This window comes from Penicillium malachiteum (genome assembly GCF_028827825.1).
Source record: "Penicillium malachiteum strain IBT 17515 chromosome Unknown utg000003l:1.0-4950554.0:1.0-4952489.0, whole genome shotgun sequence".
NCBI lineage: Eukaryota > Fungi > Ascomycota > Eurotiomycetes > Eurotiales > Aspergillaceae > Penicillium > Penicillium malachiteum.
Window position 1 is genome coordinate 3544337 of NW_026643096.1, and position 26112 is coordinate 3570448.

Consider the following 26112-nt stretch of genomic DNA (forward strand, 5'->3'; position numbering starts at 1 on the left):
AAAAGCTCTCAAAAGTAAAGGGTCCAAAGCCGATATAAAACAACGGTATCGAAGAGCAATCGAGAAGATCGTCACTGCACGTCTAGAAGGAGAATGCAGTACTACATAGGGTGAACCAGTCATCTTGTCACATTATATTAGCCAAAGTCGACTCCATCACTGGGTTTTGCATGTTCACGGAACCAAATAGGAGTTGCGCCAGGTATCAGCCGAGGGTTCCCGCACACAGAAGCAATACAAGGCCTTGATTTCTACATCTCGTCTCGATCTCCAGGAATATCAGCAATCAGTCACAACACACTACTCTCCTGAATTGGGTAACTACTTCTACAGCGTAATAGGGTGGACAACTTTATCCAAAGAAGAGATCGATGAGAAATGTGATGAAATCGATAAAAGCTTCGGACCCTACGCTCGCCTAACAAATAACTGCCACGATTTTCTTCAACGCCTTGCCGATGAGATCGTTACGAAAAAAGCACCGGACTGGCAATGGTTTCGGCACCATGATGTGGCTGGTTATCAGTATATAGATCAACCTGCACTTGGCTATGATATTATAAGCGCCGCAACGTGGTCCAAGTATCTGACACGGTCGAAGCATTATTTGAGTACGGCTGAGAGGAAGAAGATAGATGATTTTGTCGCTATACTGGAGGATCGTGTTGATGTTGCCTTGAGGAGGACGGTGATGGCTTTGGCTCTGAACTCGATAGCTTTGAATATGAACAACTTGAACTTTGGGGGTGGCGGAGGAGCGTAATAAACTGGGTCTACAAATGTACGCCGGGGATAGCATATGATGTGATATGACTGGGGTTCAAAATTGCTTGCATATGATTAATTAATAAAGATTTTGAAATAACCTCCCAGAATGACGGCGTAAGCACAATGATACGTTTTCGTTATGTACAATATGCATTAGATCCAATTAATTCAATATTTACTCCCCCAAACTGGATGAACAAGGCAATTCTGCGTGTCAGTTCACTTTTAGAGTAAATCACCAAACACGAGTACCGCAATAATCACAACAATCGCGAAGGTGGACTGATTTTCCATTCGTGTACCAAAACCAGTGTAAACCGCGCCGATCGGGGTTGTTGTTGAAGAAGCAGAGCTTGAAGTGGTCACGGCTTGAGTGGATTTGAAAGAACCAACCGCATAGTGGGACGAGCTATGAGTAAGGCCAAATGTATGAGCTGCAATGTGAAGTGGGCGAGACGAGGAGACGGGTTCCGAGACATTTGTAGAGTTTTCCGACTCGGGGATGTCGCTGGAAGCTGAAGAGGATGATTCTTCGCTTGAACTGGATGATGCTGAGATTCCAGAAAATGCAGTCACAAATGCAGCATCAGTGGAGAGTGTGGCTGGGGCTGTGTCAGATCCCCCATCCTCGGTGCTCATAGTAGTAGGGGCTGAGGAAGCAGAAGTTGTCTGTTCATCCTCTGGGCATTCGACGACAGTCTGGTAGATAGTTTTGGTAACAGCATGACCACTCGGCCAGGCTAATGTGACAGTCTCAGTGACTACCACAGTGCTGCTGGAAATCCATTGACTTGCAGGGTGGGTCACGCTACTGGTTTCGGCGTCTCCAACCTGTGCGGGTGTAGTAGAGTAGGAAGTTCCAGTAACGGTCTCTCCTCCATTGCCGTTTCCATTATCGCCACTGGATTCAGTACTAGTGGGGTTCGAGATGATTGTATATCCAGATTCACTAGCACCAGTAGACTGGCTAGGCGTGATCTCGGTTTGCGTGGAGGAATCGGATGGAGTGGTTTCTGATGAGCTTGCCGACGCGTCAGATGTGGCCGCGGGAACTGGGTTAACGGTAGAGCTGGAAGTTGAAATGGTGGGTAGGTCAGAGGACGCGACAGAGGCAGTCGAGGATGAAGCCGAAAGAGAGGCGAACGAAAAGATGGATGATGAAGTAGACGCGGCTGGAGGTGTGTTGAATGATGAGGATGAGCTAGAGCTGTGCGCTCCGGTGGATGCAGGCGAGGATGAGGCAACAGTCTTTGCATGCGCAATAGGCGAACTTCTCGGCGCACTACTGTGGTGGCTGGATGGCAAAGATACAGAGACAAGCTGACTTGAAGCGCGCGCAGATGGTGTGTGGGATGCGCTGCGGACCTGACTGACACTGATAACGACGCTGGATTGAGATGTGGCAACAGGAACCAAAGACGAACTAGACTTCACAGCAGCGCTGCTCCTCTGAGTGGTGGCCGAGCTTGATGCGAACGATTGCGACGAAGAAGGGACATGGCTGCTGGAAGCAATGACAGTTTGGGACGCCAATGCGATCGAGGAAGAAACAGGACTGGCTGAGCTTGACAGTGCAACTGAAGAGGACGCAGGCTCACTGGAGGCGACTGAGGTTGGGCTCACCACCTGAGATGAGACAATGCTGTTGGACTGTGTAGAAGATACTGCGGGGACTGTAGAGTAAGATGTCGAGCACAGAGTGGTCGCAGGCTGGAGGAACTGAAAGTTGTCGAATCCAACATGCGTCGAGCCAGTGCATTCGGGTAGGAAAAGAATAAGGTGACTTTCGGAAGTAGGTTGGAACTCGAGCGAGTATTCAGTCCATGGGAGACCGCTTGTTCCTATCGTAACTTGAAATTCTTCGAGGAGATCGGCATTTTCTTGGGCATCTTTGAACACGTAGATATAGCAGTACTGCGTCGATGTAGGGGCGACAGCCGCCATGGAGAAGGAAATGGTATAGGTCATGCTTGTATCCAGTTCATCAAGAGTCTGGCGAAGAAAAAGCGCATCGGAGCCACGGAGTTGTGTGCTGTGCGTATCGATATAATACTCTCCATCTGCAGCCGTGGTGAATACGGAACTTGATGAGTCTGAATCCACTACAGAGGCATCAGCGGCAGAGTCGGTGACAGTCCAGCCATCCCAAGTTCCATCTTCGAAGCTTGGGTTTGTAAATAATTGTGGTTGATTGATGGAGCACGAGACAACAGGAACGGATGTCGCGACAGTCGGGAGTATATGACCTAGAATGGGCAACAGAAGTGAGCCCTTCTGCAATAGGGAAGACACCATGATGGTGGTGTTATAAACGAGTGACTAAACGAACGACAAAGTTGCTGCAGAGAGAAGGATAAAACGGGGAGAACGTGCTGTAAATAAGATAGTCCCGAGGTCTAAATCGATCCGCTTAATATAACCAAATTTACCTGCGCACTAGTGAATGGTGGCGTTGTGGTTCCTGACCCGAGTTGCCACAATGAAAACTAAACGATTAGTTTAACCGACCACTCGAGTAAGACAGCTCTGGACTCTTGCAAAAACTGGGAAGTGGAGTCCATGGAATAAGAAAATAATAATTCACTATGAATTTCCAGGATCCAGTCGAGAATTAACTCCATCATCATGGGCAGTTCCATGTGTGGGTTCAGATCCACTGCGCCTCAAAAGGATCAAAACTCCGATGCGCCAGGGTCAAAATAAATGTGGGTCAACCTTATCATTTGGTGAGAAAGATCTGGGGATAAAGAACAAATAAATTAATCGAGACGTGGTAAGAGAGAGAGAACTTCTAGTTGATCGTGAATAGGTAGTAGTATGATTCAAGTCCAACTTCAAGTTGAAGTTCAAGTTGATGGTCCGAGAATATATAACAAAGGATTGAGACACCCGTGGACTACTAGTACATGATGTACATCACGATGGACTTTATGAAACATCAACTTGAACTTTGAGAACATTTGGATAACTTCAATACATTGCATTTGGATTGGGTAGTGAAGGGTAAACAGGTAGATAAATGACATGCTCGACACGATTGAGTCGCGTCTCTGGTAATGAAGAAGCATATTTCAGATGCTGGAAGACATAAACAGTAAACAAACTTGTCCTGATCAAGAGGACTGAGCAAACAGTCGCGCTCAGTGTCGTGTCCTGACCGCTCACTTTCAGTTAGCCAAGTCATCTTCATAGTGAGAAAAAAGAGGGGACTCATCTTGAGAAAGAAAATCCGTGTGGCTGAACAGCTGAAAAACAACTGTCAACTCACGGAAAGAGAAAACAAAGTTGCGCCGTAAAGCACAGTGAAGGGGCGCTGTCCCCAGTATGGTAAAAAAAAGGTTGCCCGAAGGCAGAGATGATGCGAGGCATTTGCAAGCAAAGAGGCCAAGCGAAGTGTTCCAAAAATTGCCCTCATCCTCGCGGGTGCAAGACCTGCTAGAGGGGCCGATGTTCAAATGAGTTTCAAAGCAGCAACCAACGGCCTGGTAAGCAATACCGATACTGAAACAGCATTCAAGGTACTGAGACACGTAACCAGCTCGACTGTCGTTTGTAGCGGGCCGACAAACTGAACCACCAACAACAGGGACTGCCCATGCAACTCCCTGTATCTATGGAAATCCAGATGCCGACCCTCAGGGGATCAAATCCTGGTGGTGACATTGTAGAGCCCGCATTTTCATCTAGAGCTCGGCACCCCCAGCTACCGTCCAGGCGAAACAACGAGACTCAAACCCAGAACTATGATAGCCAGAAAGCAATGGCGGAGGTGAACGAAGGGATGCATTACCGTCGAGAGTTCTCAAAACGGGGAAGACCTGTTCTTGGCGCTACAAAGGGCTCGAATCCAAACACGAGAGAGGGAGAAGACAAGAATGGGGAGGTGGGCAGGTGGGTGCACAGGAAAAGAGAAGATACATGCGGAGGAAGGATGAACAAGAAAGAGAAGAGGAGATACAAAGTTGGAGTTGACTCAAGGGGAGAAAATTAGAAAGAGGAAGAGATGTGAAGAAGGAAGAGAAAGAAAAGAGAGGGGGGGGACGCGTTATTTATAGGCGAGAAGTTGATCTCGCTTAATTGGCAAACGAACTTGGTCTGATCCTCGCTTCCTCACCATTCACTGAAGCCTATCTAGGTAGCAAACATCAGAATGAGTCACACTATCACACACACAAGAGGTCTGAAGCCCTGGGCTTCTCCATTCACTGCAAGCTGAGGCTGCCTGTCTTCCTTTCCCCATTCCCTGATACTCTACGCGTCAACTTCGATATTGGACATTGAATGTATTGCCCTTCCCCATTTTTGAATCACGCGAACCTTGGAATCCAAACTTTCCTATTAAATCCTAAGAAAAAGTTGATCAATATATCCATGGATATATGTGGAGGTCTATACTTAACCCGATGCACGGACCTAATAGCTTCAAGTTTATTTTTATTTTTAGAAACATGTCAATATCTTAGTATTTCCAAGATGGGTACGGATTACTTGACCTTTAAATTAATTAGGCCCCCGATCCCATATTAATTCCTTTATTAGGCCCCCCCGATATGAGATGGGGTATATAAACCATGATATAGTCGACACAGATATGGATTCGACCCATGGACTCCTGTCCAGTATACAGTATACCTTCCACATCCATCATGTCCACCGAAAATCAACCAGAGATCATTTTGTATGATCTAGCTTGTGTCAAGAACCTCTGCTTTTCTCCAGTAGCCTGGCGTATTCGCATGATCCTCAACTACAAGAAGATCCCCCATCGAACGATCTTTATCGAATTTCCAGACATCGAGCCAACCATGAAAGCGCTGTGAGTGACTTTTCCGCTTCAAATTCACCCCCCCCCCGGTATTCCTTCGTCCTCGGAACAGATTATCTTCATATGCGTCGGCTGTTCTCTGACGAACTCCTTGGCATCCAGCGGTCTTCCCCTCCCCGAATCAGAAACCAAATATACAGTCCCAGCAATCCAGCATGTTCCTAGCAACACTTACATGATGGGCTCGGATCCCATATCTGAGTTCCTGGAGTCGAACTGCCCAGAGCCAGCGCTGAATATGGTATCAGAGTTGGGAACGAAGATCCAGACTGAGGCCCGCACGGTAGCATGGTCAACATTCCGCAACTCAGTCATGCCACGCGAGTACAAAATCTTCTCTCCTCGATCGCAGCAATTCTTCCGTCGTACACGCGAGGCCACCCTTGGCCATCCACTCTTCTCGATGGTGATAAAGAGGAGGAGAACTGGAGGGCTATTGATCCCGATATGCAGAAAGTGAATACCTTGCTTTTGACCAATAGTGCGCAGGGTCCGTTCATTCTCGGTGAACAACCCAGCTATGCGGATTTCTTCATCGCGGGTGTTCTCCAATGTGCAAGGACGATCGAGGAGAGTGTTTTTCAGAGATTGGTCCAGTACCCTGGTTTTGACCAGGTCTACAATGCGTGTCTTCCCTTCATGGAGAAGAGAGACTAGTCTCCGAGCACTGGACTCAAGTCCAAGTGTACTCGAGTTGAGGAATTACTGATCTAGCTACTTAGGAATATCAATGCTTTTACGTCTGTGGATAAATATGCATGTCGAGGATCATCATACTTTGCGTCTCCAAGTAATTATCCAGCCCACTGGACGATCCCTTCCCGCTGGCTTAGTGCCCACCCGCCGACTTGCACAGTTGACGCCAACACTATCATCCTCCTCTTTTGAGCTATCTCAACATTCATAACTTCGGGATTTTCGGCTTATTGTATTCCGATATACTTCATTTCAGTCCCACAATAGTGGTGATCAACCCATCTACGAATTTTCCGAGTCGTTATCCAGTCTCCAGTCCTACTACTAGTAGTGCTGGTGCGGTCCGGTAGTGGAGATATATAGAGCATCCACAACTTGAAATTGAACCGACTCAGAACTCGAACTTGAACATCATGAACTTCCAAGATTGAAAAGGATTGCGATTCGAACTTTTGAACTGTGAAAAATTGAAATTTTCCTCTGGGCCACCGTCAGTCATTATCAAATTCGGCCAACTGCTGAGCATCCTCTCTCCTGGATTTTCTTCCCTTATCCCTTCCTGGATTCAACGCCGTCATCGAATTCGTGATCTCTTCCAAGCTTTGACCATTCACATTTGGGATGGTGAACCAAGCCCAGACTGCTATTAGAAAATTGCTCGCTCCCCAAATATAGCAATATTTTGGACCCCAGTTCATTGCCGAGGGATTAATGAAGTAGGGTGTACAGTAAGTCGCTAACCAGCCAACAACATAGTTACCCCCAGTCGCAAGACCGACAGTTTTCGATCGGAGATGCTGTGCTGGTATCTCCACCGTTAAGGCCCACAGAACTGGGCCTTGACCCATACCATAGACCCAGTTGAAGAGGGTCCCCATTGCAACCAGGATTTGTGCGGCCGTATATGAATTGTTGCTGAGTCTCGTGTAGACAGCTGCGATGACAATCATGATGAGGGCGTTTATAGTTGAGCAAACCACCAGAAGTGTACGTCTTTCAACGAATCTCATCATGAAGAACCCGGCCATGCACCCAGTGAGACCAACTGCTTGACTAACGATGATCCACAAGAATTGATTTGATACACCGGCATCCGCATAGAAGTAGACTGAAAAGCTTGTGAAGAAAACAACGCCAGTCCCTGTCTGCCCGATGCTGCAACAAATACTCAGGATGGTTCGTTTCAGGTTTCCGGCGCGAAAAGCATCGATGAGTCGGACTGAATCGGTCATCTCCATTTCCATGAGCCATGTCTCTTTGATTTCCAATACCTCCGCCGCGACTTCAGCATCGTTGAGTGTTCCACGCAGCATTCGAATCGATATTTTGGCTTTCTCCTCCGAGTTCTTTCTGATATAATGGCGTGGACTTTCGGGTAGGAAGACGAGTCCGCAAGCAAGCGTCACAGACACGGCTAATATCACCGTAAGAGGGATCTGGTACGAAGTCCGAGAGTGGTATTTAGTGGTGAATTTGTCAACGAGCACCCCCATTAACGAGCCGAACGATGTTTGGAAAGTCGCAAGACCGATAATCGAACCGCGGACATGTGTCGGTGCGATTTCGCCCATATAGGTAGCGGAGTATGTCATGTAGAAGCCGGTCGATACACCAAGTAATATTCTCCCAACGTACAGAGCTGCGAGATTAGTACTGGTGATTTGCAAGATCGCGGCAACGACGGAGAAGACAGATCCAATCCATATTCCTTGTCTGTTACTAATCGCAGTCCCGAATTTGAAAATGAAGATACAGGCGATCAACCCTCCGAGTTGGATGAAGCTTTGAATCAGAGTCTGGACTGATGTTCGTAAATTGTACCCCGTGGAGGTACCTGGCTAAGATAAGAGTCACTACTGTTTAACCTTGAAAAATCGGACATGTGAAATGATAAGCTAACTTCAAGTTCAAGTTGTCTTATTCGCGATTGAGAGAACATACATCAACATAGCCAAATACGGCAAGGAAGCCCGGGATACTTTGAAATCCCGAGGCAGCAGATAAGTCATATCCCCATTGGAATTGGGCGAAGGCTATAAAAAGTGAGATAAGAACGACTCGTCTTTCTCGATATATTGAAGTGAAGATGTGTGGTTTATCTTCAAGGTTGGCATCGTGTCCTCCAGACATTCTGGATTGCTTTGACGCGGCTAGCATTTTGAGCCATGAAGAGTTCAGGGTCCATAAGGACAACAGGGCCCTAAAATGCGAAAAGAAGTCCGCCGCTAACAAGCTGACGAACGTTATCTCCGAGTGCCTAGCCCCGGAAAATATTTTCCCTCCGTACTTTTGTTTTAATTAAGGAAACTTCAGGCGTCGATCGCCAAGTCGGTTATAGGGTTGTGTCGACGGAGTTCCCACGGGGGGGATAAGATCCTTGCCGAGTTGCCTTCCAGCCTTGTTTCAGCATTACAAAAGCGACTCGGGGTTCCCCGCGTTACCAGATAGTAAGAGGAACTTCAATGAGAGAGATAAGTTTGGACATTATCTTTCTCGGATAACAAGAGGAATTTCCTGGCCCTACTGCCGGCATTGCGACCGACGGCGTATTCTCATTCCTGAATATGCCAAGATTCATGTCATCATGGCTCCGCAAGTGCTTATGAGGCGAAGAACACTCTAACATTTGACGAGGATTCAAATATGATCAAGTATCGTAGATTACAGAAGGGGTCAGCTACTTACATGGAAAGCAAAGAATGGATCTCAGTTATTTGAAGTAGATGCAACTGCCATCGACATCAAGTTGTATATTATTGATTTTTTTTTCATTATATTCATAAAGCCCGCACCAGTTCCAATTTGCGTCGACAAAGGAAAGCTGTTCACTATTTGTAGTTTCAGAGCATTTTTTTGGTTTCAAGAACATGGTGACAATACTAAAACATGATCATCCAAGCTTGCAAACGCTGGGCATATCATAAAAAGACAAGTTAAACGCCGGTTGCGGCTTTCGTGTATCCTGCCAACAACCTCATATCCATGGTAAATTCGTGTGCATGAATCCCGAGAGTCGATGATGGGACCCGAGAAGGGAGTAAAGTGTCATGTGCGTGTGGTTCGTGACTGAAGGAAGAGAAGGGTATGTAAAAGTGGATGAGGAAGACTTGGGAGATGGACAGGAGAGAAAGAAAGGTAGATTGTCGCCAGTCCCAGCACCATCCAGGGTGTGGTAGAAGTCTTAAACCGATGGAAATTTATCAGGAAAAAGGAATCCCATATAGACGCAGATTCCAAGTTCGCTAAGAGGTTAAGCGGCAGATTTTCTCTCATGCTTCAATCCATTCTTCTCCCACTCATCAATAAGACGTGAGACCTCCTTGAAGGAGACCGGCTTGGTGAGGAACATGTCGACACCAGACGCTAGTGCTTCGGATTCGTCACGGGAGCTGCTCAGTCCCGTTAGAGCGATGATGATAGCTGGTACACGGCCATCCTGGTCTCTCTCCAAGGAACGAATGGCACGGGTGGCCTCGAATCCATTCATCACCGGCATTGACATGTCCATGAAAACAATGTCAAAGCCAGTTGAAAGCTGCTCGACTGCCTCAACCGCCAGCTTGCCATTCTCAGCAGCCTCTAGGACGGTAAGCTTGCGCTTCTTCAGAAGTGTCATCATCAAATTGAGGTTGATCAGATTATCGTCAACAACTAGAACACGTGATGGTCGCAGGGGACCCACAGCGCTTTGTGCCAGAGGAGCCGGTAAAGGCGCGGCAACGTTGGCAGCCGGCGGTGCGTTTATCACGGAGGGTGCATTGAGTGACGCTCCTGCCGATGATGGACCATTGGCGGAAAATTCTATGGAAGCCAGCTCTGTGGGTGACGTTAAGGGAGACGTGAGTTCAGGAGATTCGATGTCAGGGAATTCGGGTGCATGACGTATTGGCAGATCCATCGGGTTGCTAATGACAGAGGCCGGCGTGACAACCGCTGGCTGGCCATGCTGAAGACACTTGAGTAGACTTCGGGCTAACTTATGGGGCCCACATGGTCGCCGAATGATATCAACGGATGAGGAAAGAGGTAGCCACTCGGAGCGAGCTAGGGTGTAATCGATCGATCTCTTGCAAAGGATCAGGAGCGCCGGAAGATTCGCAGACATGGTGCGCCGCAACTCAGGTAGGTCGGACTCCTGAACGACAAGAATATCGATAGGCATGAGGGGAGGCCAGCGGACAATTTCGAGGCCAAACCATTCGGTCATATACCGAGCAATGTCAACCCAAGGTTCTGACAAATTGGAAGGGTCCGTACCCCAAAAGGCAACTTTCCTGTCAGGATAACCTTCCTGAACGAAGAGTGTTTGCATGAGAATTTCCCTTTGCTGCGTATAGTACGCATGTGGTTCGACCGGTGGGCTTTCCTCGCCTACTGGGCGTGCCAATGGAAGAGACACGCGAACGATGGTTCCTTCGCCAGGGCGACTGCGGATGCGAATGTGACCGTTCAAGGCCTTGACTAGACTGCGAACGATAGAAAGACCAAGTCCTGTTCCCACTGCAAGTGAATCTTCTTGGGCAAATGGAGTATACAGTTTTCCGCGTAAAAACTCCTCTGATATGCCACGTCCAGTGTCCGTAACCGTGAGCGTCACATGGTCTTCAAGACCTTGACGTCGCGAACGCCCCTCTGAATGACTGGAAGCCTCCAAGCTAATAGTGACTCGTCCTTGATCGGTGTATTTCATTGCATTTCCGAACAGATTCATTATGATCCGGCGCAAAGCTCCAGGTTGAGTTCGATATACCCAATCATTTTGGGCAATGTCGATGGAAACATCCACTTTGCACTGGGAATTCTGAGGCTTGAGGACATGGTTAGGCATGACCACGGGCATGTCAGCAGCGGCATTCGAGTTTTGGCCATATGCATGCCCCAGACAAATGCCTTCCACGACCTCCTCAGCGAGTATGGCGATATCGGTAGCCACATAGGTATCCAAATGTGATGACAGCTTGTCTGTTCCTTTAAAATCAAGCGGAGACTCTTTCCTCCGTTTGATGGACTTCCAAGTCCGTTCAAGCGAAACAACCTTGCTAAAGTCAAGAACCTGGTTCATTGTGTCCAGAAGTGTCCTTCCACATGCATTGACTGTTTCAAGTAGGGAGTTTTGGAATTCATTTAGCTGAGTACTGTTCAGAAACTCAGCTGCGGCTAGAATGCCATGCAGCGGGCTGCGAAGCTCATGTGAGATACTGCCGATGAAATCTCCCTTTTGGCGATCTGCGATGAGTGACTCAATACGGTTGTACTCCGCCATAACTGACGTTCCAAATCCCATGACAGAGCTAAGTTCCACTGCAGATGTGAAAACTTGTGTCTCCTCAGTGGTCCAGCAAAAGCATCCTGAAAACCACTGAGAGTTCACTGCATTCCATAGGGGTACGAAAATGATTTGTGTGGCATTTGGGAAATATTGATTGAGGATGGTATTCTCCGCCGCTCTTCGTCGCTTAGAAACCGACTTGAATGACTGAGCGCCTGATGAGGATCGATTTGGGATAGGAGAAGCGCCATCACGAGATTTCTGGTCATCGTCATCGGATGAGGATATTATTCTATCTTGATTGAAGGACCAAAGTTTGCCTTTGGGATAGCGCCGAAGCAGCACCGCCAGGAATGATCGATCAAGATTTGCAACAGGTGTAGACAGAGATTCGGAGTGTCCGAATGAAAATGGCATATCATTGGTGGACAATGAAAGGAGGGAAGAAGGCCCACTTGATTCAGTAGAGCAATCACTCCCACTATCCACATCAAGCAGAGGGCTATTGTTCGCCTCAAAGAAAGCAACACCACCATCATTGCTGAGATCAAGGCTTTCGCGAAGCAGGTTTGCGGCACGGCGAAAACACCAAGAGTTGCCCTGGGAATCATCTGGTGGCAGTTGGTTACGGCTGCTGCTTGTGATCCACTCTGGAAGGGAACTTGCCCCACCAGAAGTCCCTGTGTCGAGTTTGGATTCCGAAGCGCCTGAGCTATAGGAACGTGCCCCGTTACTCAAGGACCGGCCATTTGGCGGGCTGTGCGAAGCCATGTGAGATGCATTATCCTGTGAGCCTTCTTGTGAACCGTGCTCAACGCTATTCCTTTCTCGAGATTGGTTAGAATCACCAAACATGCTGACTCGATTGTTGGTGGATGGTGGAGTCGTAGAGAATGGCCTAGTGCTGTCGGCGCGGGATGGGTCAACGGAGTCAACGAAGCTTGAGCTTCCCTCGACAAAACAGCTCAATCCCCTTGAGAGACGCGCAGCTCGTCGACCCTCTGATGCTTGGCGACATATCTTCATATAGTCCATCACCAGCATAGACAATGATCCGAGTGTATCTTTTTCCAATCCAGTCAATCCGTCGCGTGGTTTGGTGTCTAGGACGAAGAAGCAGCCCAAATTGACATTGTTGTCAGTTGTCAACGGCGTTCCCGCAAAGAATTTGAATTTCGGTTCGCCTTCAACGAATGGAAGTCGCTTATAGCGCTCCTTCTCGGTCATGTCATTGACAACCAGGTATTGATAATGGGCATTTTCACGGTCCGACGATGATAAGGCAACGGTATCCTATGTAACCTACATATCAGCATTACGTCCAAAAAAAAATACAGATCAAAACACTGAAGTACCCCGGGAGACATTTACATACCTGGCACACACTCCACGCTTTGCGGCTCCCAGTAGACCCCATCCAAAGCTGATCCTGCTTATCATGAAGTGATTGGTCGTTCAAATTGAGAGATTTGGTCGCTTCTGCCAACATATACTGTTTGTCTCGATCGAGCACGCAAATAAAAGCCCGTTCCACATTGAGCCGTAACGCTGCCAATTGTGCAAAGGCCGTCAATGTATTATTCGACGTGCCCAGTACAAGCCCTTCTGGGCCAACTGCGGTTGCTGGTCGTGAAGTGCTGCTGCTGTTCGAGTCGCCCGAGCTATCTTGATTTGGCGGAGTGTTTACTGGGGACGTTCCCAATAAGCCACCCGATGGTAAAGCATCACCTGAAATCAGCCATGATGGAATTGGGGCCCAAGGCGCAACGGGCTGATAGTAGCGGTAAAGCTCTCTGACTCGGCGATCTGCGTTATGGCGGCTCTTCTGTTCCGCTCGACTCGGTTCCATGTTATTCGATCGGTGCCGCAGCAATAAGGACACAGTCCTGCATCCTTAGTGCTCGAAGGTTGTAGCGTAGGCTGGTGAACCGGGGGTGGGAGGTAGGAAGTAGACGAAGAAACAGCAGGGAGAGAACTCGACCAGCTTTCTTGACGGAGTTCTGGACTCTGAACCCACACGCTTAGAGCGGTCTGATCTTCAACAGGCTGCAAGATGCACGGCGGTCGAGAGTTGCAAAGGTCAGAAAAAAAAGTGGACAACCCCAGCCATAACCCCACTGCTTAGCCCTCAGGAAGACAGATGAAACGGGAACCATGGTCAAGCAGGGAAGGGGGTGCCGCACAGGGATGCCCGTCTGTCAGGTGGGGATAGGAGTGAACCAGTGAGGGAGAATGAATCCTGTCGATCTGGTTAGTGAGGTGGAGGGCAATGCGCATTGTGAGTTGATCGGCTGGTAATCTGGTCTCCACAGCTTCATAAGCTCTCCCGAGCAAAGGAGGGGAGCATACATAACTGTGCTCTCCCCCTTGGATCGTGAACAACGTTCAACCCACATATGGTGTCCATCTCAATTGGATCCATGAATTGGGAACGAATGATGATCCATGCTGGTTATAGAGTCAGAGTGTGGAACAGGGGAAGTGTATCCAAGAACAGAACACGGGAGGATCAACAAATCACGAAATTTCGATGTTCGAGCCTCAGGCCACCAATTTCAATAATCAGGAACAGTGGATCAAAGTTCCACCCCACACACACACACACCCAGGAAGCATTGGCAGATAATTCACAAAAAAAGACTCCCCGGTGAGAAGAAGAAACTGCGTACAATCATGTCTAATCGGTATTCGACATCAGAGTCGACTTCAACGCTTCTTTGACAATATCCCTATTCCAACAATATCGGACCTAATGTGGGCCAGTGCAGCAGCTCTCCGGATTAGGGGCTGACTAGCGGTATACTCTCAGCCACGGCGTCACAGGGCGTCTTGTGTGGTTTACTAGCGCTCTTTGCCGCCACCCAAATTATGTGGTGGTGAATACCTTTGGTTGTTGCCTCCATCGTAGGTGGCGGTGGCAAAGACGAATTTTCTGGAACGTGTACCGATACCCGAAATAAGCATATTCCCCTAGGGACTGATCATCACCGTCAGGTACCGGTACATTGGGCCGGCATCTACTGGGATGATCAGTTGCATCTTGAAGAGACTCGGAGTACAGTACTGCTGATCTCTAAGAATTGTGACCTGTGGCAGCCCCCCAAATATACGCCACCCATCCGCCCACAACCAGCAGAAGAAGAGCCCCAAAACATCCGATAGAAATCAGCCGAGTACGATGAGCATGTGTCACCAAACTACGCTCACGGTTGGCTTGGATTATTTCCGCCCCTGATGTCAGTCTCTTCTTTCGAGACCATTGCAATGGTGCCAGATTCCGGCTCGCCAATGAGCCGATCAAGAGTGCGCCGCCCACAACGGAAGCTGCAGCTGCCAGGAAGAGGTACACTTGTACCACACGACGGTAGGAGTTATCATCCGCATCTTGTAGAACTCCCGTAATGATCCGAATAATGATACTCATACTGCGACACTGGTCAGCTGGATATGGCATGATACAAATCGACTGTCACAATTACTCACGCATTGTTCATGGTCACTTTGAGAGAGTATGCTGACCCAAACACAGATTGGTGCCAGAGTGTAGTACGGATACCATCAATGATGGACGTTGGGCCAAATGACAATGCAATGGCATAGATACCGAACGAGGCACCCGTACCAGCTGTCGATAGAGCGAAGTTCAGCAGAACCATGCTAAGCATCATACCAAGACCGCAAATAAACACTATTCAGGTTACTGTTAGCGTGTGCACTTCGAAGTATATAGGCTAGACATCTCAACGTACTAACTGAAGCTCTATGGCCAAGAACATCTATGAAAACTCCCACGCAAGGGACCAAAACACATCCTTCGCAACCAATCAGTATGTTGAAAAATTGCCAAATTGATCGCGTGTTACATACCTGCATACTCCGAGAGTGAACTGTACCACCCAGCCTTAATAGCACTAACATTAAATCGCTGTTCTGCCAGCTCCGTGGCATTTGTGCTGAAAGTCAATGCCGCGCTGGTCTGGAAAAGCGAGAAGCCAAGAATAGCCCAGAACATCCAAGGAAGCTGGAAGACTTTTTCGAACTCGAATTTCTTATTCTTCTCTGTCAATTGCTCGTTGGTTGCATTATCTCGGCGTCCCTTGAACTTGCGATCGCAATATTTATTGAAGAACCAGAATACTACGGTCGCGGCATTGGTGAAAAGGTTCATGAAGACCGATGTCCAGTACACCCAAGCGAAATTTCCCGTATTCTATCCTTTGTCAGTCTTGGTTGTATCATTGGCCTTGACACATAACTCACCTTCGCAATGATGTTGGCAGTGGATTTGCCAACAAACCCGCCAACCTTTCCGATCGCTAACTCGAACCCCAGTGTAGATGCGAAACCGTTGCTTGGAGCAAACCAAGAAGAGAACATCTTGTACTGCGCGATTTGTGTTGCGATGTCACCAAATGCCAAGATGATGCGTCCTCCAATCATGAAGTCGAAAGATCGCACACTTGCTGCAGCTGCCACGAGTATAGATCCGAGGGTATAAACGATATTTCCGTACACAATCATTTCTGCACAGAGAAGAATAAGTTAGCGAGTTGATACTCAAGTGTGTTTGGGGAATCCTTACCAGCACCGCCCAGTCTATCAGTAATAAAACCACTGGGTATGAGTAGGACCGTGGCCATAAAGTCCTCGCTAGCTTCCAACAGCGAATATTGTACATTGTTGATGTCCAATTCCTGGCACAAACGCTGTCAGTAAAGACAACTTGAAACAAATTTTGTCATATAAACTACCTTCTTGAGTGTTGTCTTCATAGCGCCTGTGACACCGGAGCTCCAATGCGACCCAAAACTGATGCATGAAATCAAGGCTACTGCGAACAGTCTTGCCGCCAGTGGAGGCGGCCTCTTCCCATCATTTGGGTCAGGTCCTGCGGTCACCTCTGACTTAGAACTCTGCGTGTCACCCGACAGAAGTTCAGAGACCTCGTTTATTGCCGACTTGGGGATCTCCTTGCTCGCCATGGGTGGTCAATATAGCTGTCAAAAGGAATTGACGAAAAACGACGTGCATGCTGGTCCCATAGTTACTTATAAATAAAAGGATCATCCTTCCCATCACAAAGCCAAGAAAAATAAGAGAGAAAAACATGCTCATAGTGGATCAACACGAGCAAAATCAGATAGAAATAAGGTGTAAATCAGATAACGGGCAGCCTCCGAACAAGCTTAAATCGGAGTACTACCCCAAAATTCACCACCGAACCAATCCCATACGTAAAAAGCTCGACCCACCACAGTTTTTTGGAGCTTTTAAATTCCGTCTCACTATCTGATAAGATGGTAGGACGCGGCGACTTATTTTGAAAGGAAATACCGCATTGTCATTCTGGCTTAGCTCCTTGATCCGGAGGAACGTCGGGGAATTTTTACTGGGTCAAGATTGATGCCAAGTAATTCTCAGCGGAGTGGTAGCTAATTTGTCTTAGATTTCTGGGATATTTCGAGTCTTGGCTTTGCTAACGGGGTATCAAGATCCGAGTGCGTTTCCGCTGCGTGAGTTCTTGGCCTTTAATCTACTAGGTAGGTAGGCATGGCCACATGGCGTTATGTCATCATGGTCTACCCTCCGTAGTATGTTTTCAACGTCTTCACTATGAGACCGCGCGTCTTGATTGAAATTTCCTCTCGGGACTTGTGAAATCGGAGTCAGATCATGGATGTCAGTGGGTATGTAACATTCAGGCTCCGATATTGTGAGTGGTTCTTAAAACAGAGATTTTCGGTTAATGGGTTACAGTCTTTGAAGAAATTCGCAGGAGAATCTGTGCCCAATAGGAACATTTGAAGGAAGCTGTAGAGCCTATGCAGCTAAATCAAAGGTCCCTCGCACTCATATGTAAAATGTTGATTTCGATCTCCACCTCCACATGTAACTGATTAAGAATCAGGGACCCCATCAGCAACCTGGCTGCCAGTAGTATAGTTACCGAAGCATGACCACTGGTACTCGGCCTTGCGCTTGAGAGTGGGTACCCCACGCAAAAATTGCTCGACAGGACAGAAGCCTTCGTTGGCAGATTCACATCCTACAAGGCCATTGAGGGGTAAGGGTGCGCTGTTTAGTACAAATCGGATGTAGTCTGTGGTGCTCTGCTTTGACTGGAGACTGGGGTTAGAGATAAGCACTGGATCCAGGGTGCTAAAAGAGGTGTTTTGAGGGCAGGTCCAGATCTCAGATATCATTCGAGCACCGAATGGAGTCATCTGACTCAGGGAAAAGTTGCGCTTTGGTGCATGGTCGACGTCACCGGGTAGACCATTAGGACCATACCTGAAATAGCTGAGGCCCAGGGCGTTGATAACAGACAAGATAATATCATCGTGAGACATGTCCATATAGAATGGTTGACCGAAAGGAAATTGGGCAAGATTGTCATCATAGGTATAGTTGATGCTAGTGTCACTCGAAGTAATGAGCTTGTGTTGCAGTCGAGCAGCCAGTTCCAGTACATAACCGATGCCTTGAGCACGGCCAGTAGGCGAACCGTAGGCATAGTCACCATAGTACTGCACGTCGACATTGTATTCAAAGTCCTTCCACTCCTGCTCGGTGAAGAGAGAGCAGAAAGATGAGCCGCCTAGACTCGTGTGCTCATAGACACAGATGTTTTGCATGGCGAGTACATTGGAGGCAGTCAAATTAAAGTCGCGAGGCAGGTAAGATGACAGGCGTGATCGAGCATCCTTAGTATACCGTGAGACAAATACCTCAGCAGCGTTATCGCTATTCCCATTAGTAAGTCACACGAATGTCATTTCTGTGTAATGGGCAGTATGTCGCTTACCCTTCACTCATATCACCGGTACAAGCCTCATATGAAGCCAGTGTATTGTTAAACCCATACTCTTCAGGGATAATGACAAGGTCATATTGGTCGTAGGAGGTATTCGCACCACTGTTACCAAAAAATCCACCTAGTCAAAATGTCAGTGTGCAGTTCGTCGTTTGCGTGGGACATAGAATATCTCACTCAGCCACCACCGAGCACTCTCCAGGATACGTGCCTGGGAGGTGGTACGGAAAACGGGTGTGGGCCGGGCTGTACCGTTTGAATAAACATTCAAAGATGTACTCCAAGCAGCTAGGTTTTTCCGACCGGCACGGTACAACAGTCTACCGTAGTTGATCCAGAAGTTTGCCCCGGAAGTAGCTTCGGTAGCCGCCCCATTCTCCAGCAAGAGATCCTCACCCAGGATATATTCCCAATTGTTGAGGAATTTCAGGGGCCCAGTAGCTGAAGTGCTGTCCGGGTGAGCCTTGCTATAATTTGCGAGCTTGGCTGCAAAATCTCCCATGCCATCTCCATCTAAGGGGTAAGCTGTGGGAAATCTTTGGGCATGGCGATGCAGAACGTGGACCTGGGATAGTTCACATCCTTGTGGTACACCCTTAGGAATGTTGAAGCCGTCTGCGTCTTTGTAAGGACTCAGATTGGCCCAACTCTTGGTCATGTCAAAACCAGATGCATATGTAGCTCCTGTGGGTTGGGATGCATGCACAGTTGAAGAGCTCGCGGTCGCAGTTGCAGTCGCAGCAGCAGCGCTGATTAGCGTGACTCCAATGAGATTCTTCATTGTTGTGTAAGAGGAGCGGGTACACTTCTAAGGTTGATTGTGGCTACCCGCGTTTTCACTCGGCTTCCAGAAATCCAAGTCGATCAATTGAGGAGCACAATGAGGTGTAAATATAAAGATTAAGGATGTTTTAGATTAATCCCTGTTAATCTTCCGAAATCAAGAAGCTTTCGGGGAATTATTGTTCCCTCTTCAGTTGGGAATCTTGTCGTGTGTGAGATTACCCCTTTCGGCGAGGATCTACAATCATATCTCGGATAGAACCGGATTCCTGATTATAGACTATTCACCGGGTTATCTTAACGCTCCAGAATTCGAAGTCTAGTTTCTTGACAGCTGTAAGGAGTACATTGTTGAACCTCACCTGGGCAAGCTTCAACTAACAGACCCTGCTGTATCTCTTAATTATCTCTCACTTTAGCTCTAATGCTATCTCTCATTTTGAACATCTCTCATTTCAGCTATTTCTTACTTTAGCTTTAAGACTATCTCTTACTTTAACCATCTCTTATTTTAGCTGTCTCTCACTTTAGCTTTAAGGCTATCTCTCACTTCAACCATCTCTTATTTCAGCTATGTCTCACTTGAGCTATCTTATTCTGTGTCTGCGGCAGCGGTAACAAGCCCTGATGCGACAATTTGTGCACATGAAAATGTACTCTGGCAAGACATGGTTGCAAAACTCGCATTGCAAGCTGCCCCTATTGCGCCAAGCCCACTGAGAATTCCTTTGGTGCTGACAACCGACCTCTTCATGTTGTCGAAGACCCTCAACTATACGCACAAAGGCGTTTTCACGGGCCTGTACATTGGCATTTGGAGGTAGCTCCTCTGCAACCGCTCGATTAGCCATACCGACGAGTCTTTCCTCGGTCCAGAGTGGGCAGTCACAAGTCTTCCATTCTTGACCACACATGTAACAGAACTCACGCCCGCAGCTATCGAACATTAGCATTCGGCACATAGACCTAAAGGTTATCAATGGTTATATGTTAACTGACCGGCATGTCATATGATTACAGCCATGGTGGAGCTCGACCATTGCACGACAATGGAAGCATCTTCTCCAATTCTCCTCCTCTGCCAACTGCAACACACCATGGAGGACGTCGTCCAGTGGGCAGTCAATACCAGGATGCGCCAAAGAACGACAAGTCAAATGAGTCTGTTTGTTGCAACTTGGGCAATTGCCTATCTCATCTTTGATCGCAAAGGGAGGGATGAATTTCGAACATGTTGGATCTGCACAGTACAGTCGGTCTTTTGCTGTCCATTCAATGGCCCGCTCACCAAAGGCGCTGAGCTCCCCATATTGTAGAACTCTTAGAGCGATTCGGGGGGCACGACTTGGCCACAGCAACGAGGGGGATAAAGCTCCTCGTCCTTGATCGCCCCAAGGAACATCTGCCTTACACAGTCGAGGCAAAATTCATGACCACAAGTGCTTGTAAAGCCAGGATCACGAAATCTTTCGAGGCATGAGACACATTCCTTCGTCATGGTTGGCATTCGGTATGGAAAGGGGGATCGGGATGAGCCTTCGCCATTGCAATCGTGGTCGCGAATCGTTATGCGACTCATCAAGTCGCTCATGACAACAGATACCGCGTCGTTGTTGTTATCTATCTCGGTTGGCTCATACGTGGATGTCACATTCTCAGTCCGCTCTCCATTGTTCAAAGCAAGAGCATACCGGTGGTCCTGCTCCGCTAAACGTTCCTCTTCTCGCATGGAGGCGAGTAGATTTTGGTCCGCAGCCGCTGCAAGGCTCGTACTCAAGGCCATAACTTCGTCCTGTAGCGAGGTCTGGACGGCCATGATATCATCTTTCATAGACTGGATAGCAAGCTCTAGATCGGTATGATGACCTTCCCTCTGCTTTCCCTTTCCCTGGTCCTCCAGGATATTCAAGTCGTCAAGGAGAAGCGACAGGATCAAGGGGTCGATTCCTTCTTGGGCCATTTTGTTTTCTTTCAGTTCTCGTCCTTCAAAGCAATGGTTGGGAGTAAAAAAGATGGGCGGGAGGGAAAGGATCGGCTGGAGGGAAAAAAGGGAAGAGGTGAAATTCTGGGGATTTAAGTTGGACGTAAAACAGACGAACGCCAAAGAAAGATTGATGTTGAAAGAAGAAGTGCATATGCGATGTGCTGCTGGTGAGAGAAGAAGTGTAAATGTATTATTGACGTGAAGAGCTAGGCGGTGGGCCTGTCTACGATAGTATAACTGTAGATTACATCACTCCATAGTAGTGAGGTAGTTGGTCCTATAGTTTAGACCCTTGTCTACTAGAAGTTCATAGGCAAACCAGAGATCCTCCTTGGATGCATCGCCTGACAGTTCGTTTGATACTTGGTACCTTTCTCATCCCGAGGTTAATATTGTTGAGGTCAGGTGTACTATACCACCTGATCCTTCTGGAAGATATCACCTTCATCATCTAGCTTACTCACAACATCCCATATAGTAGCATATTCCACAAGTCCTCAAGCCATGCACATGTGCTTCACGTGGCACTATAATAGCAAAATTGAGAACTTGAAAGGTATGTCTTTAGCACTCAAGTGCTTGGCTAGATTCATGGGTGTGTTCATATCCTCCAGATGTCTCAGACAGGCTATATTCATACACTTAAGTACAGGGCAGTCATTAGCATGCATAGATGACTGATGACCTATACCTCTTTCTACATAAGCATCTACAGGGTTATCTACTAGGTTACCTATATGATTATCTAGAAGATAATACTAGCTGCTATATCGTATATGAATAGATATAGGCAACTGCCAGTATCAGCCATATAGATGTCGAAAGTGAGAGATAGATAGCTAAATTAAGAGAGATGTATTCATGTTTAGATTTAATAAACAAAAGAAAAATCTCGTTTATTCATAAATATATGGTCTAAGCTAAAGGTTGCTTCTGTCTCCTTAGGTATTCTGCCAGACGGCGAGGAAATTTGAACCACTGCAACCCAAGTGGGAAAAGTGGTCGATCTATCACCCACCAGATCCCAAACCAAATATTGATCATGTCGCTTCATACCAACAAACGCCTCCGGACTAGGATACTCTCGATGGGAAATTTTGACAGCCTTTCAGTTGACATTCGCTTCATGATCCGGGATGTGCTCTTCGAGAGTATTCGTTCCAATCGCACGCGGCAGCCGGATCCTTTATCCATCATGCGCTGTAATTCGACAATTTATCACGAAATATCCCATCTCTTGTACCGAGACCACAGTGTTCATGTTCTCATCCACGCTCACTGGCTTCAGTGGGGAATGCTGAGGGTCCAGTCAGAAATCCTGAATATTGAATATTCTTGCATCATACAGGACAGATTTGTCGCTCGGAATCGTCTTTGCGCTTTTCCCTTCCGAATATTCCGCATCCCCCAAATCACAGTGAGCTCCCCAAGCACCATCGCTTCGTGAAGACGATCACATTTCCCTGGGACAAAAGATCAACCCGCTCGTTGATATCCTCTATGAATTGCCGTGGACACCTGATGTCCGATTTGATCTAGTTGGAAAGTGGATTTGTGAAAACCCCTCATTATCATTGGTCCCTCCCTTGGCCTACAATTGGATTCTGGGAGGGAAGTTTAACTTGGATGGCAAAATGTTCTACCACTGCGATACTGCAATACTGCCATTTACACGACTACCAAACTGGAACTTCAGCATCCCTTCTGATCTGCATGAGCTACTCGCCACAGACAGGCGGTAAATAGTCTCTTTTTTGTACTGATTCACTCGCCTTTCACAAGCAAACATCAATTCGGGGATTTGCTTGACAGAAGCTGAAGCTCAAGAGATTGCACGATGGCGCTTGATTTACTGACGGGTCCTGGATCAAAGGCTTGACACGTCTCTTTCGGAAAATGGATATCTTCTCCGGCGTGAAAGAGTTCAATCCTGGTACAGCCCTGGTAATAGCTGGAGCTCTGAGTATGAACAGCAACTTTGGACAGACCTGATACCAGACTTCGATGCTGTTATGATGGTCGATCCTGGACTTAGTGCCACCAAGGACCGGTTTATGTTCCTAATTCAGTGCCATGACATTGCATTTAAGCACCTCGCCTGGTTATTCCCTTGGTCTGAGAAATGCCCCATCTCACATCGTTGGGACCCTGTTGCTATTCGCGAGAAATGGCCTTTGGGTGAACAGTTAGAGAGTTACCCTCGCCCTGACTCCACATGTATTGACGATTATGTTTCGAGACATAAGTTCATTTGTGCGCGCTTCAATCGATACATAACGGAGGTACCACATTGTCGTGAATTCTGGTCGGACTTGCAATGGTGGGGGTCATCCGCTTACAACTTCATGTCTAAGAGCCTGGTTGGCCCGAAGGTGTGTCCACAGTGTCTGGAGTTGAATGCTTCTTGTCACTGGTGCCGAAAGTTCAATTTGCGTGGATGTTGTCCCTTATGTGGCGAGACTCGTTCCGATATGGAATCTTGACGTACTCTGACAGTACAATGGCATAACGAGATCATTCCGAATCCCCCCCATCTCAACCGAGCTTATTCTGGATTTCAAATCTTCCAATAATACACTGCGCTTTGACATTTACCGGTATGATTTTACATTTGGCTGCTGGGATGCGGGTACTGATCCCTGTAAGTGCAAGTCAGACCCAATCAGAGCTGCAGGCCTTCGGGAACATACATACGTCAAGCTCAGCGACAGGATCGACAATAGTCAAGCAAAAAAACACATCCAATACAGGAATTTTTTTAAAAAAAAATGGAATTTCTCACCTGTCCCTCGCCTTTTGGAAAAGGGTCAGTCAATGTCAATCTCCAAAGTTTCCTTATTTCTGGCGTCGGTGGTACGCACTCCATGGAGTCGAGACAACCCGGCGGCAAAACACCCTAATTCATTGGTCAATAAAAGAATGTGCACAGACTTTGGATTACCTGGGCCTTTCATAATAACCCAGAAGGGAACCGAGCGATCAGGACATAGAGCAAATTTTTCTATTTGATTATGTATTATGTATACTTAAGTTCAAGTTTCCAGGTACATAGGAATGAGCCCGGTGGGGTCGCTGAATGAGGTATAGAACCACGGATCATGCACGATTTTTCTTGGCAATCATATCAACTCCAACTTTATTTAACCATTTTTAGTATAGTACCACAGGTCGACTTGAATATCGACGCGTGCAGTTCTCCCTCTTGCGCGAGCAGCGACAGTTCGGTAGGGTATATCGTATAGCTTCGCAGCTGCGCGAATAGAGGATATACGGCCATTCTGAATATCACCAAGGGCTAATAGGATCTTGCCCTCTTGATTAGTATTTCTTTTGGCCGAAACATTGCGTTTTGGTGGCATGGTGGATGATTAAAGAAGGTAGGTAGGTTGAAAGATGTAATTTTTGGTGAGGTGTGCCGCTCAACCGGGAATTACGTTAGCGTCAGCCACAGCCTTCCAGAACACACGGCCTTCCGGAACACCCCAAAACACATAGTGAATACAATAAATTACTACTTTATATCTCAACAACCATGTCTTTTCATAATAAGGTATCAGAGGCACATAATATAGACAGAATTTCTAACGCACTAGCGAAGTGTAGAAAGATAAGTGTAAGTGTTAACAGAGATACATATATTCAGGGCACCCATGCCAAGATTACGCCGTATTTTACAGTAAAGCATTGTAATAATCATCTAAATGACTTAAGACTAGGTTTGATCATTTTGAATGCTTTATAAACGTATATATCTTATTATTCAAGTAAGAATAGCCGATGGTTGTGGAAAGATGAAGTAGTGATTTATCGCATTTACTATGTGTTTTGGGGTGTTCCGAACAGCCGTGTGTTCCGGAAGGCTGTGGGTTACGTTAGTTATAGAAAGCGGTCTGAAATGAGACCGGTAAGACATTATCCAATTAGATCTCGCATATCTCGGATATATTTTCCGGGAAAGAAGTCATAAGAGTGTGGAGGTTTAACTGATTCGAAAAGTACTGTATAGCAGATATATCTGGGAAATTGCTTGTGATTCAGCAAGTGGGAGAAAACCGAGCTGGTGGGGGGAATTACGAAGAAGCCTCACTTTGCGCCCTACCCATCAATGTCATTCCAGACAGACACCCAGAGCATCAGGTAGGCTCTCTGGAGTCATGAAACTGCTCAATACAGGGACTGTTGACAGATTGCCCATTCCAAGGCCATTTTGTTTGCTGGGTTTGCATAGAACCCTCCAGGCTGTAAGTTAAAAGTAAAAGGTTGTATTTTTCATACGAGTATTTTAAGATTCTGGTATTTATTACCTGGTCAGCTACAAAACGGATTAATTACAGCTACCCATATCTGGATTAGTAAATCACATGATTAACTAGGGTTTGAAACAGTCTCTCTGGGTTTAGAACATGGAAGGCGATAGCGGTCGGCACTGTAATAACAACAACTTTCAAATGTTGCCCAGGTGAATATACATCAGTTGCCATAATGGAATGACAACTTGAAGGCATATTTTGAAGCCTCATCCATGGATTGAAAAAACATTGGAATAATTCCAGTTGTTTTGACAGTCCTAGACGGCTCAAACAATTTCCTCAGGGGCTATCAATGTTTGAGAGATGTAAAAGAAAACCAAAAGTCGATTTGGTGTTTGGATTCCAAGGTTAGAAAAGTGAAGCCCCGGTGTTTTCAATATTTGAAGTTCCTTGTTTCATTGTCCCCATTCATTTGCTCGCTATTCGCTCGCTATGTGTGTCTTATCTCTTATTTTTTCGCTATTCTTACGCCAGTCACGGCACAAGTGCAACATTTAAATAATACACCTGTGCAGCACTTGAGGCCACGCCGCTTCTCTCTTGGACCGCTTCGAGTTCCCCATCTAATTGTCCCAATCCTCAGTTTCGCAACAAAAATGGAGTTATCTAACGATGATGGACACTCATGGGGATATTTATGCTACACAGACGACTACTGAGGAT

The 26112-nt window shown here is 47.0% G+C and overlaps 7 protein-coding genes across 7 annotated transcripts; 1 reads left to right on the top strand and 6 right to left on the bottom strand.

The window, feature by feature from the left end:
* Nucleotides 1-993: 993 nt before the first annotated feature.
* N7483_007661 (uncharacterized protein) lies at nucleotides 994-3063 on the bottom strand (the record flags this gene model as incomplete). The annotated part of the gene is made up of 1 exon (XM_057091098.1): nucleotides 994-3063. The coding sequence occupies one exon, from the start codon at nucleotides 3061-3063 to the stop codon at nucleotides 994-996; it is 2070 nt and encodes a 689-aa protein (XP_056945839.1).
* Nucleotides 3064-5414: 2351 nt separating this feature from the next.
* On the top strand, nucleotides 5415-6250 carry N7483_007662 (glutathione S-transferase family protein; the record flags this gene model as incomplete). Its single annotated transcript, XM_057091099.1, is given in 3 exon segments — nucleotides 5415-5584; nucleotides 5696-5999; nucleotides 6011-6250. 3 exon segments carry the CDS (start codon nucleotides 5415-5417, stop codon nucleotides 6248-6250), a joined length of 714 nt encoding a protein of 237 aa, XP_056945840.1.
* Nucleotides 6251-6780: 530 nt separating this feature from the next.
* Nucleotides 6781-8446, bottom strand: N7483_007663 (uncharacterized protein; the record flags this gene model as incomplete). The annotated part of the gene is made up of 2 exons (XM_057091100.1): nucleotides 6781-8127; nucleotides 8231-8446. 2 exons carry the CDS (start codon nucleotides 8444-8446, stop codon nucleotides 6781-6783), a joined length of 1563 nt encoding a protein of 520 aa, XP_056945841.1.
* Nucleotides 8447-9539: 1093 nt separating this feature from the next.
* N7483_007664 (uncharacterized protein) lies at nucleotides 9540-13407 on the bottom strand (the record flags this gene model as incomplete). The annotated part of the gene is made up of 2 exons (XM_057091101.1): nucleotides 9540-12851; nucleotides 12934-13407. The coding sequence occupies 2 exons, from the start codon at nucleotides 13405-13407 to the stop codon at nucleotides 9540-9542; spliced, it is 3786 nt and encodes a 1261-aa protein (XP_056945842.1).
* A 1224-nt stretch (nucleotides 13408-14631) lies between these two features.
* Nucleotides 14632-16540, bottom strand: N7483_007665 (putative MFS transporter; the record flags this gene model as incomplete). The annotated part of the gene is made up of 7 exons (XM_057091102.1): nucleotides 14632-14983; nucleotides 15042-15246; nucleotides 15308-15370; nucleotides 15426-15768; nucleotides 15819-16081; nucleotides 16141-16252; nucleotides 16310-16540. 7 exons carry the CDS (start codon nucleotides 16538-16540, stop codon nucleotides 14632-14634), a joined length of 1569 nt encoding a protein of 522 aa, XP_056945843.1.
* A 915-nt stretch (nucleotides 16541-17455) lies between these two features.
* Nucleotides 17456-19153, bottom strand: N7483_007666 (histidine phosphatase family protein; the record flags this gene model as incomplete). Its single annotated transcript, XM_057091103.1, has 3 exons — nucleotides 17456-18302; nucleotides 18364-18493; nucleotides 18550-19153. The coding sequence occupies 3 exons, from the start codon at nucleotides 19151-19153 to the stop codon at nucleotides 17456-17458; spliced, it is 1581 nt and encodes a 526-aa protein (XP_056945844.1).
* A 1323-nt stretch (nucleotides 19154-20476) lies between these two features.
* Nucleotides 20477-21115, bottom strand: N7483_007667 (RING-H2 finger protein; the record flags this gene model as incomplete). Its single annotated transcript, XM_057091104.1, has 1 exon — nucleotides 20477-21115. One exon carries the CDS (start codon nucleotides 21113-21115, stop codon nucleotides 20477-20479), a length of 639 nt encoding a protein of 212 aa, XP_056945845.1.
* Between the last annotated feature and the right edge of the window lie 4997 nt (nucleotides 21116-26112).